Raw genomic sequence first — 16683 nt, 5'->3', positions numbered from 1 at the left:
AGTAGCTGGGATTACAGGCATGGGCCACCATGACTCGCTAATTTTGTATTTTTAGTAGAGACGAGGGTCTCCGTGTTTATCAGGCTGGTCTCGAACTCCTGATTTCAGGTGATCCGCCCTCCTCGGCCTCCCAAAGTGCTGGGTTTACAGGCGTGAGCCCGGGGGCCTGGTTTACATTTTTTTTTTTTTTTAATTTTCGGCTGGCAAGTGCTGAATCTTAAGCGCACTATCGCACGCCACCTCGTGGTGGAGGGCAAAAGTGCAGTCTTGCTGGGATGGAGAAGCCGAACCTGTATCACCAGTAGCCCCGGAGGCTCCCAGCCTTAGAAAGCAGCCCATAATTTAATGGACCTCACACTGGGTGCTTAGTCTGTGGGCACTGATATCAGGGACTGGCCTGACTTCTTGTCCAGCGTGAGGGTGAGATCCAAAGGCTGGGAAGGTTCTTTCTCTCTGGCCATGCCTCAGTTTCCCCCAGGCTACCTGCTGCTTTGACCCTTTTCCTCCTGCTCAGTCCCTGGTCCTGGTCCGGATGTGTGGGGTTGGGGTGCCAGTGAGTAGGCGGTTCTTCAGCCCATGTGGAAGGATGGCCAGAGTCATTGTAGGGGGGGCCCTCAGAACAGAAGGGTGGGTAAGTGGGTGAAGGGTTTGTATCCTCTATGTGTAACACCATGCATGTGGCAGTGGCGCTGCTGGAGGTGGCAGGGGCTGTATGCTCAGCTGGACCTCCACAGGCATTGATCACTGCCATGGGGACAGTGGCTCACCCCTCCTGAGTGGGGAAGGGACAGAAGGAACCAGGTGGGAAGTGTTGAAGACCTGAGTCCAGCCAGGCATGGTGGCTTGGCATATGCCTGTAGTCCCAGCTACGTGGGAGGCTAAGGCTGGAGGACTGCTTGAGCCCAGAATTTTGAGACCAACCTGGGCAGCACAGCAAGACCCTCATCTCTAAATAAAATAAAATAAATTTTAAAAAAGTTAAATTAGCCCAATGTGGTGGCTCAAGCCTGTAAGTCCCAGCTACTCAAGAACCTGAGATGGGAAGATTGTTCGAGCCCAGGAGTTTGAGGCTGCAGTGAGTCATGGTCATGCCACAGCACTCCAACCTGGCAACACGGTGAGGAAAAAAAAAAAAGAGGCTGAGTGCAGTGGTTCATGCCTGTAATCCAAGAACTTTGGGAGGCCAAAATGGGAGGATCGCTCAATCCCAGGAGTTCCAGACCAGCCTGGGCAACGTGGGGAAACCCAGACTACACAAAAAACACAAAAATTAGCTGGGCAGGCTGGGCACAGTGGCTCACGCCTGTAATCCCAGTATCTTGGGAGCCTGAGGCGGGTAGATCAAAAGGTCAGGAGATCGAGACCATCCTGGCCAATATGGTGAAACTCCATCTCTACTAAAAATACAAAAATTAGCTAGGTGTTGTGTCTCACGCCTGTGAGCTACTGGGGAGGCTGAGGCAGGAGAATCACTTGAACCCGGGAGGCAGACGTTGCAGTGAGCTGAGATCGTGCCACTGCACTCCAGCCTAGCTGGGCAAGGTGGTGCGCATCTGCAGTCCCACCTACTTGGGAGGCTGAGGTAGGAAGATCGCTTGCACGCAGGAGGTCAAGGCTGCAGTGAGCTGTGATTGCACCACTGCACTGCAGCCTGGGCAATAGAGTGAGACTCTGCCTCAAAAGTAAAAAAATAGGCCAGGCGCAGTGGCTCATGCCTGTAATCCCAGCATTTTGGGAGGCTGAGATGGGTGGATCACATGAGGTCAGGAGTTCGAAACCAGCCTGGCCAACATGGTGAAACCCCGTCTCTACTAAAAATACAAAAATTAGCCGCGTGTGGTGACGCTTGCCTGTAATCTGAGCTATTTGGGGAGCACAAGAATCGTTTCAACCCGGGAGGCAGAAGCTGCAGTGAGCCGAGATCCTGCCACTGCACTCCAGCCTGGGCAACGGAGTGAGATTTTTGTCTCAAAACAAAATAAAACAAGAATAATAAAAATAAAAAAAATAGGCCAGGAGTGGTGGATCACGCCTGTAATCCCAGCACTTTGGGAGACCAAGGTGGGTGGATTACCTGAGGTCAGGAGTTCGAGACCAGCCTTACCAACATAATGAAACCCCATCTCTACTAAAAATACAAAAAAAATTAGCTGGGCATGGTGGCATGCACCTGTAGTCCCAGCTACTCAGGAGGCTGAGGCAGGAGAATCACTTGAACCTGGGAGGTGGAGGCTGCAGCAAGCCAAGATTGCGCCATTGCACTCCAGCCTGCATGGCAGAGCGAGACTCCATCTCAGGAAAAAAAAAAAAAAGCAAAACAAAATAATAAAAATAAACAAATAGGCGGGGCGCGGTGGCTCAAGCCTGTAATCCCAGCACTTTGGGAGGCTGAGATGGGCGGATCACGAGGTCAGGAGATCGAGACCATCCTGGCTAACCCGGTGAAACCCCGTCTCTACTAAAAAAAATACAAAAAACTAGCCGGGCGAGGTGGCGGGCGCCTGTAGTTCCAGCTAGTCGGGAGGCTGAGGCAGGCGAATGGCGTAAACCTGGGAGGCGGAGCTTGCAGTGAGTTGAGATCTGGCCACTGCACTCCAGCCTGGGCGACAGAGCGAGACTCCGTCTCAAAAAAATAAATAAATAAAATAAATAAATAGAAAGAAAGAAAAGAAAAAGAAAACAGAAAGACCTGAGTCGGGTTGGGTGAGCAAAATCTCTAGCCACACTCGGACACTCTGCAGTGGCTTCGAGTTCATCCCATCCAAGTCTCATTCCCCACAAGCTTCCACAGCACAGAGGGTGAAATGGGGGCTTCCAGTTGCCCACGGCACCCTCTTCCCTTCACCTCCACCTCCGAGCTGTCCTGGAGTCCTGGTGGTTTCGCCTACACACACACACACACCCACACACACACACACACACACACTCACACAGTGATCATTCCAGGGGATACTGCCTCCCCTCAGCGCCCAGTGTCCCCTGCCACGGGAGACTGGAGAGGGGCTTTTACACACTTTGATCATGCCATATCCCTGTCCTGGAAACTGGGCCCCCAAAGCCCCCACCTCACTGGGGATGAGGGTGGCGAAGATGACATAGGACAAACTTTAGCTGGGGTCTGGGGTGCAGATGGCACCCTATACTCCGCCATATAAACGAGTGCCCTCTCCGGGTTCTGTTACTTATATACTTTGTCCTGTCTCCCTATCCCTTAAAAGGAGCCCCACCCATCATCTTGTCTAGGACGGTGTGCGCTAAGGGTGGAACGCCAGGCGCCCGGTTTTACTGAAGAAACCTCTCCTGGGGCATTGAGTGACAGAATGGGATTTTGAAATTGTCAGTCAAGGTACCCTGCCCATTCTGGCTGAGCTGCGCCAATCAGCTCAGCTTTGGATCTTGGCAGAGTGATTGGAAAGCAGGTGAGTTTGTTTGTTTGTGTTTTGAGATGGAGTCTTGCTTTGTTGCCCAGGCTAGAGTACAGTGGTGCGATCTCGGCTCACTGCAACCTCCATTTCCCGAGTTCAAGCGATTCTCCTGCCTCAGCCTCCTGAGTAGCTTGGACTACAGGCGCATGCTACCATGCCCGGCTAATTTTTGTATTTGTATGTTTTTATTTTTTTTAATTTAATTTAATTTTTTAAAATTATACTTTAAGTTCTAGGGTACATGTGCACAACGTGCAGGTTTGTTACATATGTATACATGTGTCATGTTGGTGTGCTGCACCCAATCTTTTGCATTTTTAATAGAGATGGGGTTTCACCACATTGGTCAGGCTGGTCTCGAACTCCTGACCTCAAGTGATCCACTTGCCTCAGCCTCCCAAAGCGCTGGGATTACAGGTGTGAGTCACCATGCCTGGCCTGTTTTTGTTTTTTCACTCTTTGAGACAGGGTCTTTTGCTCTGTCGCCCAGGCTGGAGTGCAGTGACTCAATCAGAGTTCACTGCAGCCTTGACTTCCCGGGCTCAGGTGATTCTCCCACCTCAGCCTCCTGAGTAACTGGGACTACAGGTGCATACCGCCACGCTTGGCTAATTTTTTTTTTTTTTTTAAGAGGTAGGATTCACCATGTTGCCCAGGTTAGTCTTGAACTCCTGGGCTCAGGCCATCCTCCCACCTCAGCTTCTCAAAGTGTTTGGATTACAGGCGTGAGCCACTGTGCCCGGCCAAGGCGGATCTTGTAAATCTTGATCTCAACACTCATGTTTTCCATCTTCCTGTCCAAATCTGTGAACTCCAATCCACAAAGGCATTTCTCAGCTTGGGACAGTGTAGATGGCACCCTGGAGGAAGAGAGGCAGAGCTGGGCCTTGGAGGGTGGGAAGGAGTTTAAAAACGAGGCAAGTTGGGGGTTGAGGGAGGCGCTCCAGGAAAGACCAGTATGTTGGAATTGCAAATATTTCGAAGGGACTGGAGGGGCTGGGACAGGGATAGGAGACGAGGCCAGAGTGGGGTAGGGCAGCTGAGGAGCCCAGCTTCCTTCTAAGGATGAGGGCAAGCTTCAAAGAGATGAGCAGAACAGGGCAGAGGCAGATCTTTTAAATTTTATTACTGTTATTTTTAGAGACAGTGTTTTTTTCTGTCACTCAGGCTGGATTGTAGTGGGCTGATAATAGCCCACTGCAGCCTCCAACTCCTGGGCTCAAGGCATCCTTCCTCCTCAGCCTCCCAAAGGGCTGGGATTATAGGCAAGAAGTAATTTTTTTTTTTTTTTTTGAGATGGAGTCTTCCTCTGTTCTGCAGGCTGCAGTGCAGTGGCGTGATCTCAGCTGACTGCAACCTCCACCTCTCGAGTTCGAGTGATTCTGGTGCCTCGGCCTCCCAGGTAGCTGGAATTACAGGCATGGGGCACCAGGCCCAGCTAATTTTTGTATTTTTAGTAGAGACAGTTTCAAACTTCTGGCCTCAAGTGATCTGCCCTCCTTGGCCCCCTGAAGTGCTAGGAATACAGGTGTGAGCCACCGCGCCCGGCTAGAAGTCAGTTTTTTATGTTGTCATTGTTGTTGATGTTTTTAACAGCGGGTCTTGCTCTGTTGTCCAGGGTGGAGTGCAATGGCTCGATCACAGCTCGCTGCAGCCTTGACTTCCCATGCTCAGGCGATTCTCCCACCTCAGCCTCCTGAATAGCTAGGACTACAGGAATGTGCCAGCCATGCCCAGCTAATTTTTAAAAAAATTTTTTGTAGGGATCAGGGTGTCACTATGTTGCCCAGACTGGTCTCAAACTCCTGGGCCCAAGCCATCCATCCACTTCAACTTCCCAAAGTGCTAGGATTACAGGCGTTCGCCACTGCACCCGGCAAGAAGTCATATGTTAAGTGTTCTGAAGATCTCACTGAATGCCAGGTATGGCGGCTTGCACCTGTAGTCCCAGCTATTCTGGAGGCCGAGGTGAGAGGATTGCTTGAGCCCAGGAGTTTGAGACCAACCTGGGCATCATAATGAGGCCCCAACTGAAAAAAAAAAAAAAAAAGTCCCCACTGGGTGCGGTGGTTCAAGCCTGTTATCCCAGCACTTTGGGAGGCTGAGAGGAGCGGATCATGAGGTCAGGAGATCGAGACCATCCTGGCTAACATGGGGAAACCCCGTCTCTACTAAGAAATACAAAAAACTGGCCGGGTGAGGTGGCAGGCACCTGTGGTCCCAGCTACTCGGGAGGCTGAGGCAGGAGAATGGCCTAAACCCGGGAGGTGGAGCTTGCAGTGAGCCGAGATCTGGCCACTGCACTCCAGCCTGGGCGACAGAGCGAGACTCCGTCTCAAAAAAAAAAAAAAAAATCCCACTGAGACCACCTGGGGTGTCACCCTGCTGCACCTCAACTATTTTCTGGGAGGCACCCCTGACTCCAGGACACCCAAGTCTGCCTTCACACACAGGACAGGCCCAAGTGGGGGCAGTTTGCAGCCCCAGGAGTGGATGTGTAAACACCCTGCTCTCTTGTCTCTTGGGTAGAATCAATTGCTGGGTCAAAGGCTCAAGAGATACACCCATTCAAAAGATGAGCAGTTGGCCGGGCGCGGTGGCTCAAGCCTGTAATCCTAGCACTTTGGGAGGCCGAGACGGGCGGATCACGAGGTCAGGAGATCGACACCATCCTGGCTAACATGGTGAAACCCCGTCTCTACTAAAAATACAAAAAACTAGCCGCGCGAGGTGGCGGGCGCCTGTAGTCCCAGCTACTCGGGAGGCTGAGGCAGGAGAATGGCGTAAACCCGGGAGGCGGAGCTTGTAGTGAGCTGAGATCCAGCCACTGCACTCCCGCCCGCACCACAGAGCAAGACTCCGTCTCAAAAAAAAAAAAAAAAGATGAGCAGTTGGCAGGGCTGGGTGGCTCATGCCTATAATCCCAGCACTTTGAAAGGCCGAGGCAGGCGGACCACCTCAGGTCAGGAATTCGAGACCAGCCTGACCAACATGGTGAAACCTGTCTCTACTAAAACTACAAAACTTAGCATGGTAGTAGGCGCTTGCAGTCCCAGCTACTCCGCAGGCTGAGGCGGGAGAATCACTTGAACCCGGGAGGCGAAGGTTGCAGTGAGCCGAGATCGCACCACTGCAACCCAGCCTGGGTGATACGGGGAGCCCCTGTCTCAAATAAAATAAAATTAAAATAATAAAATAAAAAATAAGAAGAGGAGCAGTTCAGGGGCGCTCCCAGTGCCCTGGGAGCCCGACATTCGGGATTCCCAGCTGCTGCTTTTGGAGCCATACAACCCAGCCGTAGGGGCTTGCCCCTGAGCCATGACCCACAGCGCCAGGAGCAGCCCTGGCCGTTGGTCCTGGAGAGGAAATAGCAGGGGCCCTCACCCCTGGAGTGGGGCCATTCTAGGTGCACGATCACTCTATGCTGTCCTCAGAAGCCCCCGCGGGCTAAGCACCCGCTGCTGGTGCGCGTCCCCTGAAGGGCTCCTCCCGCCTCGCCTCCCCACCCCTGCACCTGGCAACCCTCCCGGACACCTCACGGGCTCTTGAGTCCTCATCTCAGGTCGGCTTCTGGAGGGGCACCCCAAGCCAAGACTAGGCAAGAATGAGGCAAGTTCCGAGCAGCCACAGTCAGTCTGGTCCACGGACGCCACGCGTGTTTTATTTTTAGGTATACACACAAAGAGGAAGAAGGAAAGGAGTCCCCCCAGGGTGGATTGAGTCCAAGCCCCCACCGCGGAGGGGGCCGTCACTGTTGAGTCTTCTCTGAAGAGGCCTGGAGGGAGGTGGGGTCCCCACGTGCCCTCGCCGTGCCGGGCGAGAACCCTGGGCCTGTGCCACCAGGGGTCTCCTACCGGGGCCAGCCGTCGGCCAAGGGCAGCCGGCGCAGGGCGGGCCCGGGCCGCAGAGGCTCTGCCAGGGACCGGGCGAGGAGCAAGGGGTAGGGGAAGGTCTTAGGAAAGTCGCCGGGGCCCCCGGGGGCCGGAGAGAGGCGCTCGGACTTGATGCTGACTGGGGGTGTCGGCGGGGAGGCGCCGCGGGTTGGGGGGCCCTCCTCGCCCAGGCTTCGGCCCCCACTGCAGGGGGAAAGAGAGAGGGAGGCCGTGAGCTCAGCGAGGAAGGGAAGGAAGCCAGGGGATGGCACAGCGTGGGCAAAGGCTTGGCAGGAGGACCTTGGGAAAGGAGGGGGTGGCGGTCCCTCTTGGGGCCTCAAAATAACTGCCCACCCGCACCGGAAGTGTGCGCAGTACCAGGGATGGCCACCAGAGGTCAGCAGCGGCAGGCGCTTTGGAGGATCAGGACTTGAGCTGGGGCCATAGTGAGAGCACTTACCTGGGCTGGGAGGGCACGGCGGGGGGCCCATCACCCCTCGAGGGCTGCCAGGGGGCCAGGGTTGGGGGCTGCAACAAGCCAGGGGGCGGTGGAGGGTCTCCCAGGCCATATTCTGGTGGGCAGGAATTGGGGGCTGAGGCCTGGACCTCTCCTTAAGCCTTTTGCAAACCTGACCACCCCCAGTGAGTTTTGAGTTCTGGTGGGTGGGAGAGTGTGGAACTCCCAGAGGGCAGGAGTACGGACGCTTCCCAGGCGGGGCGGGGCGGGGCGGGTTAGGGGGTGTACCTGCGGGGCCTGCCGGGAGGAAGGGGAAGCTCCCCAGCGGGGGTCCAGGGGTTGCAGTGGAGCAGGGGCTCTGCAGGCCACTGTAGAGGCTTCTCTGTGCCGAGAGAGGGTGAAGGGGAAACTGAGGCCCACACCCAGGCCGCCCTGTCTGCCCTCATCAGCCCCACCACACCCTCCCCTCACTCACGGAGGTGTTTAGTCCCCCTCGGGGCCCAGCCAGGCCACCAGGTAGGTCTGGCCTCCGCCCTTCCGTCGGCAGGTACAATGGGGGTGGTGTCTTGCTCGTGAGGTGGGTTGGTGAGAAGAGAGGGTGCACCAGGCCTGGGGAAGAGGAGACCCCAGAGAGACCCCAGAGAGAGAGGACAGGCGGGCCATGTCAACTAATGAAGTCTGAGGTTTAGAGGTGATGCACACAGCCCGGCAGTGCCAGAGCCAAGATGCACCCAAACAGCCCCCCAGGACCCCACCCCCACCCTACTGTCCCATGCTCACCTGGGGGCCCGGCTTTGGGGGCTGCTGGTCGGAAGGGAGATGGGCGGCTCTGGGCGGGCAGTGCCTCCCCAAGCCCACTGGGGTCACAGCTTGGTGGCGGCAGGGCCCCGTACACCATGTCTGGGCTGGGCATAGCAGGAGCTGCAGGCTTTGGGTAGAGAGGGGATGAGTCAGAGGACCCCAGGCCAGATGGGGTCCAAGGGAGAAAATCCTGATGAGTTCAGGGGCCCAGCTCTACCTTCAGGAAGCCTTTGCTGCACCTCCCACCAGGCTCCCTACCTGCTTTAACCCCACAGGCTGGGGGAGCTCCTGTCTGACTCTGCCTGTCCTTGACAGGTAGGTTCAGAGCCAAGGCCTCTCACTTAGTGTACAGTTGGCACTGAGGGGGCTGCACAGAGTGTTTGATGAATCAAAGATGAAATGAAGGAAGGAACTGTTCACCTGTTGAACTCTTATTCATCCGTCAAAGCCCCAGGTATGGTGCCCACTTCTCAAAGAAGCCTTTCCTGCCCTACCAGGTGGAGACTTGCCTCCAAACTCCAGGATCCCTGGCTCTAAGCCCCTCTCTCAGTACCAGCCTCAACAACTTGGGCCTAGGAAGTAGGAGGAATGCCTCATTCACAGAGCCAGGGAGTCACTTACATACAGCCGGGGTCGGGGCAAGGCTGGATCACCCCCTTCGCCTCCCAGCCTCCGAAACTTCTCTCCTGGCTCCTCAGGCCCTTCATCTGGCTCCAGTTCTGGCCCATCGAGGCCAATGCCCCTCCGCTTCAGCGTCTATGGGGATAGGAGACAACAGGGCAGACGCTTACCCCTACCCTAGCCAGGGAACCCAGTTCTATGGGAGAGGGGAGAGACTATCCCCGTCCAGCTCCATGAGTGGGGAGGAATGCAGGCATGGCCTGCTCTAGCCAAACCCCACTGACCAAACCCCAGTGAGATACCATCTAGCAATTTCCTCCCCTGGGACCAGAGAGTCCAAGGTCCTGCCCAGATCAACATAGCAGGAGCTGAGATTCATGCAGGCCTGTTGGCACTGTCCTAATGCTGCTCCTGACGTGACTCCAGGACCTCCATTCTGTCCCTACTTGTAGCCTCATAGCCTGGCATCAAAAGCTGCTTAAGAGGCTGGGCGCAGTGGCTCACGCCTGTAATCCCAGCACTTTGGGAGGCCGAGGCAGGCAGATTCACTTGAGGTCAGGAGTTGGAGACCAGCCTGGCCAACATGGTAAGACCTCCATCTCTACTAAAAATATACAAATTAGCCAGGCATGGTGGCGTATGCCTGTGGTCAGAGCTGTTTGGGAGGCTGAGGCAGGAGAATACTTGAATCTGAGAGGCAGAGGTTGTGGTGAGCTGAGATTGTGCCACTGCACTGCAGAGTGGGCGACAAAGCAAGACTCAGTCTCAAAAAAAAGAAAAAAAGCTGCTTAAGAAACGCCAGCAGATTTACTGAGCTGCCTTCTCCTGCGGCCATAGAACCACACGCTCCTGGACCCCAACCTTTTCTTTGCCAACTTCTGCCCCACACTTCTGAAACACTGGGGACTCCCAGGCCTAGTCCTAGCCCACTGCTCTCTGCAGCCCTTAGGCTTTAGCTTCCCATCCCAGTGAAGACCCCTCTGTCTTTTTTATTTATTTGTTATTTTATTTACTTATTTTTTTGAGACAGAGTCTTGCTCTGTTGCCCAGGCTGGAGTGAAATGGTGCGATCTGGGCTCACTGCAACCTCCGCCTCCCGGGTTCAAGCAATTCTCCTACTTCAGCCTCCCAAGTAGCTTGGATTAGAGGCATGAGCCACCACGCCCGGCTAATTTTTGTGTTTTTAGTAGAGACTGGGTTATGCCATGTTGGCCAGGCTGGTCTAGAATCCCTGACCTCAAGTGATCCCCCTGCCTCAGTCTCCAAAAGTGCTGGGATTGCAGGTGTGAGCCACTGCGACCTGCCAGATGTGCTTTATTTCTGCTGTCCCTAGAAGGGTCCCCCGACTCTAGGGACAGCAGAGATAAAGGACATCAGCCTGCAAAGCCAGATGAAGATGCTCATCTTTTGTGCAAACCGAGAGTCCCTGGGCTCTGAGAAAGCAGTGTGCATGGGACCTGGTGGGGCTGGGGAGGAGGACCTGGGGTACCTCGAGGATATCAGTGTTGGTGCGGCTCTCGTGGGGCTCGCTGTACTCCGTGTACTTCAGCAGCACGCGGTCCATGTCCGTGCTGGCGTACTGGAAGAGGCGGTTGGCGCTGTTGAAGATGATGAGGGCTATCTCACAGTCGCAGAGCACGCTCAGCTCATAGGCCTTCTTCATCAGCCCGAACTTCCGCTTGGTGAACGTTACCTGGACCCAGGACCCGCAGGGGTAGGGGAGAGAAGAAGAGACGAATGTGGGGTGGTGTGGGGGAAGTGGCAGGGCCTAACTCTTCCTCGAACATACCTCAGGATTCTTTCTGGCTGCGCTGGTAATTCTCATGTCACAACCTAGCAAACTCCTACTGGAGCTTCAAAACCCAACCCAAATGTCTCCTGCCCTTTGAGAAGTGTGCCTTGGGTTCCCAAGCAGAGCCCACATGCTCCCTCTGGGCTTTCCCAGTTCTGGGCCTCCCTCTGTTCTGGCCCTCTGAGTTGGGTGTGGCTTGTCGAGCTCCATCTCCCCTGTGGCTGGGGTTCCAGCCATTAGTGAGAATAAATGAATAAATGATCATGAAAATGGGCAGGCCGGGCGCGGTGGCTCAGCCTGACGTCCCAGCACTTTGGGAGGCCGAGGCAGGAGGATTGATTGAGGTCAGGAGTTCGAGGCTAGCTTGGGCAACATGGTGAGACCCCGACTCTACTAAAACTACCAAAATTAGCCTAGCCGGGTGTGGTGGCGGTCGCCTGTAATCCCAGCTATTCGGAAGGCTGAGGCAGGAGAATCACTTGAACTCAGGAGGCGGAGCTTGCAGTGAGCTGAGATCGCTCCACGCACTCCAGCCTGGGTGACAAAGTGAACTCCGTCTCAAAACAAAAAAAAAGGAAGGAAGGAAGGACGGAAAGAGAGAGGGAAGGAGAAGGAGGGAAGGAGGGAGGGAGGAAGGGAGGGAGGGAAAACAAGAAACACTGACAAGCTGGGCACAGTGGCTCACGCCTGTAATCCCAGCACTTTGGGAGGACGAGACCGGCGGATCACGAGGTCAGGAGTTCAAGACTACCGTGGCCCACATGGTGAAATCCCGTCTCTACTAAAAATGCAAAATTAGCTAGGCGTGGTGGTGCGTGCCTGTAATCCCAGCTACTCAGGAGGCTGAGGAAGGAGAATCATTTGAACCTGGGAGGCAGAGGTTGCAGTGAGCTGAGATCGCACCATAGCACTCCAGCCTGGGCAATAGAGTGAGACTTCATCTCAAAAAAAAAAAAAAAAAAAAAAAGAAAAGAAAAAGAAAAGAAAGAAATGCTGACACAGCATCAGGACTCCTCATGCCTCCTCATTCCCCTGCAGTTCAACTGGTCAGGTCAGCCCCTTGCCTAGGCCATGCCCCCTGCTAGGAGTGTCTTTCCCAACCACTGTTCCACCTGGTGGAACTCACCTGCCGATTCCTTTGGTCCAGGATACGGGAGATCTGGATTTTTTTCCTCCCCATCGTCCCAGGCTGAGTGGAGCGATCTCTGTCTAGGAGGAGAAGAGGGAGAGGACAGAGTGAGTGGGTGGAGAGTGGGGAGGGGTACCCCAGCCTCACGCCTCTCCTCTACCTGCCCCTGCCAGTCACTGAGGGGAAGATGATGGGGAAAATCAAGGCAGGCTGGGTCACTGTCGCAGACTCCGCCCCCGGCCAGCCTGAGGATGCAGTAGAGGCTCAATAAACATGTTTAGACCAAATGGGGCATGGTGGCTCACGCCTGTGATCCCTAGCACTTCGGGAGGCCAAGGCGGGAGGATCACTTGAGACCAGGAGTTTGAGGCCAGCCGGGGCAACATGTTGAAACCCCGGCTCTACAAAAAATGCAAAAATTAGCCAGGCATGGTGGCACACGTCTGCAGTCCCAGCTACTCTGGTGGCTGAAGTAGGAGGATCGCTTGAGCTGGGGAGGTTGAGGCTGCTCTAGCAGGAGGATGCAGGCACACTCTGGAAAGGCCTCCAGCTCGGAGTCTTTGGGCCAGGGTGTGGGCCTGGCATCCACTTGGTGACTTGGAAGAAATCCTGTACCCCACTCAAGGAGATGTGAGATTGCCCTGGTAGGGGTCCCAGAAGGAGGAGACTGCTGGACTATGTTGGGGTCCAGGCCTTCCCCAGAGACCCCCACGCGAGGTTCCTGGGAACAATCAAATCACGTGGCCTGTCCTGCAGCCACCGCCCGCTGTACAGACATCCCCTGACACCCCAGGGGACGTCCCCGCTCCGCCAACTGTGTGACCACACTCCACCTCCCAGCCTCTACCATGTCACAGGTGACTGAGGCTTCAGGCAAGGGGCCTCTCCAGGGTCACGCGGACCTGCGCTCGGGCCTGGCCTTCCCTCTGACCCTCAGGGCAGCCCTCAGCACAGAAGGCCCTTTCCCCAGGCCTTAGTTTGCTCTTCTGTGAATGGGCTGGTATGAAATGCTGAGCACCCACCACCAGACTTGGCAACAAGTTATCAAGAAATCCAGATCAGGCCAGGCACGGTGGCTCACGCCTGTAATCCCAGCACTTTGGCAGGCCCAGGCAGGCAGATCACTTGAGATCAGGAGTTCAAGACCAGCCTAGCCAACATGCCAAAACCCCATCTCTATTTTTTTTTTTTTTTTTTTTGAGATGAGTTTCACTCTTATTGCCCAGGCAGGCTGAAGAGCAATGGCGCAATCTCGGCTCACTAAAACCTCCGCCTCCCAAGTTCAAATGATTTTCCTGCCTCAGCCTCCCGAGTAGCTGGGATTACAGGCACCCTCCACTATGCTCAGCTAATTTTTGTATTTTTAGTAGAGACGGGTTTTCACCATGTTGGTCAGGCTGGTCTCAAACTCCTGACCTCATGATCCACCCATCTTGGCCTCCCAAGGTGCTGGGATTATCACTGCATCCAACCTACCCTGTCTTTATTAAAAATTCAAAAATTAACCAGGTGTCGTGGTGCATGCCTGTAGTCCCAGCCACTTGGGGGGCTGCAGCAGGAGTGCCGCTGCACCCCAGCCTGGGTGACAGAGCAAGACTCTGTCTTAAAAAGAAAAAGAAATCCGGCTGGGCGCGGTGGCTCATGCCACCCAGTATTTTGGGAGGCTGAAGTGGGTGGATCATGAGGTCAGGCGTTTGAGACCAGCCTGGCCAACATGGCGAAACCCCATCTCTACTAAAAATACAAAAATTAACCAGGCATAGTGGTAGGCGCCTGTAGACCCAGCTACTCAGGATGCCGAGTCAGGAGAATCCCTTGAACCTGGGAGGCAGAGGTTGCAGTGAGCCGAGATCCCGAGACTTTGACAGCCTTGGCAACAAAGTGAGACTCAGTCTCAAAAAAAAAAAAGAAGGAAAGAAAGAAATCCAGATTGTTCTCTGGGAGTGGTCACAGGGGCTTCCCAGACCCCTGCCCAAGCAGTCTGGGCAAGGCCCTCCATTATCCCAGGGCCCTGAAATGTCAGACACCTCGACTGGCATATATGGCATGCTGTGTGACCCCAGGCACACCCTCTGCCCTCTCTGGGCTGGGTCTCTGAGCCCCCACAACTATGTAGAGCTCAGACTGTTGGTCCCAGACCCTCAGCTCCGGCTTAACTTGCTAAATTTAACCTCCAGGGCTAATTTTAATCCCCAGCCGGAATCGGGACTGTTCCCACGGCTGGGATGTGTTGCCCCCACCCTGATGGGTCCCTGGGGGGTGGAGGGGGGCCTTGGTCCAGAGGTCCCAGTGCCAAGATGACTCCGGAAATGCCCCTGATGCCCGGGGTCCCATGAGAGCAGTGGCGGGGCTGGGGCTTAGGCCTGAGTCTCTTAAGCATGGAAGACCTGACTCGAGCCCCTTCTCACTCCATCCGTCCCCGTTTTAGACATAGACACCACGGCTAGGGCAGAGGTCATGCGATGGGGGAGAACTGGGAAATCTCTGTCTGCACTGAGACCCTCAGAGCTGAGACAGGAAGTGAGTTCCAGGCAGAAGGAACAGCAGGTTCCAGGCAGAAGGAACAACAGGCAGAAGGAACCAGGGCCCTGAGGAGGGACAAGAAACAGCTATGAGGTTGGAGGGTTCAAGTGATTCTCCCGGGTTCAAGTGATTCTCCCGTTTCAGCCTTCCGAGTAGCTGCAATTACGGGCATGTACCACCACCCTCTGCTAATTTTTGTATTTTTAGTAGAGATGGGTTTCACCATGTTGGCCAGGCTGGTCTCGAACTCCTGGCCTCAAGTGATCTGTCTGCCTTGGCCTCCTAAAGTGCTGAGATTACAGGCGTGAGCCACCACGCCTGGCCATATTGATTTATTTTTTTGAGACAGAGTCTTGCTCTGTTGCCCAGGTTGGAGTGCGGTGGTGCAATCTCAGCTCACTGCAGACTTGACCTCCCAGGCTCAAATAATCCTCCCACCTCAGTCTTCTGAATAGCTGGGACTACAGGTGAGTGCCACCACTCCCTGCTAATTTTTGTTTTATTTTTGCAGAGATGGAGTCTGACTATGTTGGTCTCAAACTCCTGGCTTGAAGTGATCCTCCTGCCTCAATCTCCCAAAGGGCTGGGATTCCAGGTGTGAGCCACTGTACCTGGCCCACTGTGGGCCTTCTGAGCTGGAGGAGGGCTGTGGATTTTGGTCTAAGAGTGATGTGGAGCTATGAGAGCATATTTTATTTTATTTCCTATTTTATTTTATTTTTTATTTTTAATAGATGTATATTTTTGAGATGGAGTCTCGCTCTGTCACCCCGGCTGAAGTGTAGTGGCGCGATCTCAACTCACTGCAACCTCCACCTCCCTGGTTCAAATGATTCTTTTGCCTTAGCCTCCCAAGTAGCTGGGACTACAGGCATGTGCCACCACGCCCGGCAAATTTTTGTAGTTGTAGTAGAGACAGTGTTTCACCGTATTGGTCAGGCTAGTCTCAAACTCCTGACCTCATAATCCGCCTGCCTCGGCCTCCCAAAGTGCTGGGATTACAGGCATGAGCCACCGCACCCAGCCTTTTATTTTATTTTTTGAGACAGAGTCTTGCTCTGTCATGCCAGCTGGAGTGCAGTGGCGCAATCTTCACCTCCCAGGTTCAAGTGAGTCTCCTGCTTCAGCCTCCCAAGTAGCTGAGATTTGAGGCATGCACCACCAAGCCTGGCTAATTTTTGTTTTTTTGTTTTGTTTTGAGACGGAGTCTTGCTCTCACCCAGGCTGGAGTGCAGTGGCATGATCTCGGCTCACTGCAAGCTCCGCCTCCTGGGTTCACGCCATTCTCCTGACTCAGCCTCCCGAGTAGCTGGGACCACAGGCGCCCGCCACCACGCCCGGCTAATTTTTTTTTTTTTGCATTTTTAGTAGAGACGGAGTTTCACCGTGTTAGCCAGGATGGTCTCGATCTCCTGACCTCGTGATCCGCCCACCTCAGCCTCCCAAAGTGCTGGGATTACAGGCATGAGCCACCGTGCCTGGCATAATTTTTGTATTTTTAGTAGAGACAGAGTTTTGCCAAGTTGGCCAGGCTGGTCTTGAACTCCTGACCTCAAGGGATCCACTGGCCTCAGCCTCCCAAAGTGCTGGGATTCCAGACGTGAGCCACTATGAGAAGGTTTTCTTTTTTTTTTTGAGACGGAGTCTTGCTCTGTCGCCCAGGCTGGAGTGCAGTGGCCGGATCTCAGCTCACTGCAAGCTCCGCCTCCTGGGTTTAAGCCATTCTCCTGCCTCAGCCTCCCGAGTAGCTGGGACTACAGGCGCCCACCACCACACCCAGCTAGTTTTTTGTATTTTTTAGTAGAGACGGGGTTTCCCCATATTAGCCAGGATGGTCTGGATCTCCTGATCTCATGATCCGCCCGTCTTGGCCTCCCAAAGTGCTGGGATTACAGGCATGAGCCACCGCGCCCGGCCTATGAGAAGGTTTTAAGCAGAGAAGGGATGGGCTTGGTTTATTATTTTAAGACTCAGCTCATGGTTTCCATGGGGAGCAGGTCCATTGGAGGGCAGGATGGAGATGATGGGCAGCTGGAGAGGAGGCAAGGGCTGTGTCTGTCTGG

At 54.6% G+C, this 16683-nt stretch overlaps 1 protein-coding gene across 3 annotated transcripts in view; it reads right to left on the bottom strand.

Annotated features, from left to right (window-relative positions):
* Positions 1–7059: 7059 nt before the first annotated feature.
* The window catches only part of LOC111554216 (myocyte-specific enhancer factor 2B-like), a 41175-nt gene continuing 31551 nt past the window's right edge, over positions 7060–16683 (bottom strand). Inside the window, exons 4-11 of one of the 3 annotated variants that reach the window (XM_023229627.1) lie at positions 12095–12173; positions 10666–10869; positions 9177–9311; positions 8535–8682; positions 8230–8363; positions 8043–8136; positions 7758–7869; positions 7060–7501 (exon numbers count right to left, since the gene is read on the bottom strand). In XM_023229627.1, coding sequence (XP_023085395.1) covers positions 7276–7501; positions 7758–7869; positions 8043–8136; positions 8230–8363; positions 8535–8682; positions 9177–9311; positions 10666–10869; positions 12095–12173 — 1132 coding nt within the window. In that variant the 3' untranslated portion in view covers positions 7060–7275. Of the gene's footprint in view, positions 7502–7757; positions 8137–8229; positions 8364–8534; positions 8683–9176; positions 9312–10665; positions 10870–12094; positions 12178–16683 lie in introns of all 3 variants that reach the window. The other 2 variants (XM_023229628.1, XM_023229626.1) reach the window with 2 other exon arrangements.

This window comes from Piliocolobus tephrosceles, chromosome 21, assembly GCF_002776525.5.
Source record: "Piliocolobus tephrosceles isolate RC106 chromosome 21, ASM277652v3, whole genome shotgun sequence".
Taxonomy (NCBI): Eukaryota; Metazoa; Chordata; class Mammalia; order Primates; family Cercopithecidae; genus Piliocolobus; species Piliocolobus tephrosceles.
This window is presented reverse-complemented; position numbering and strand designations above follow the sequence as displayed.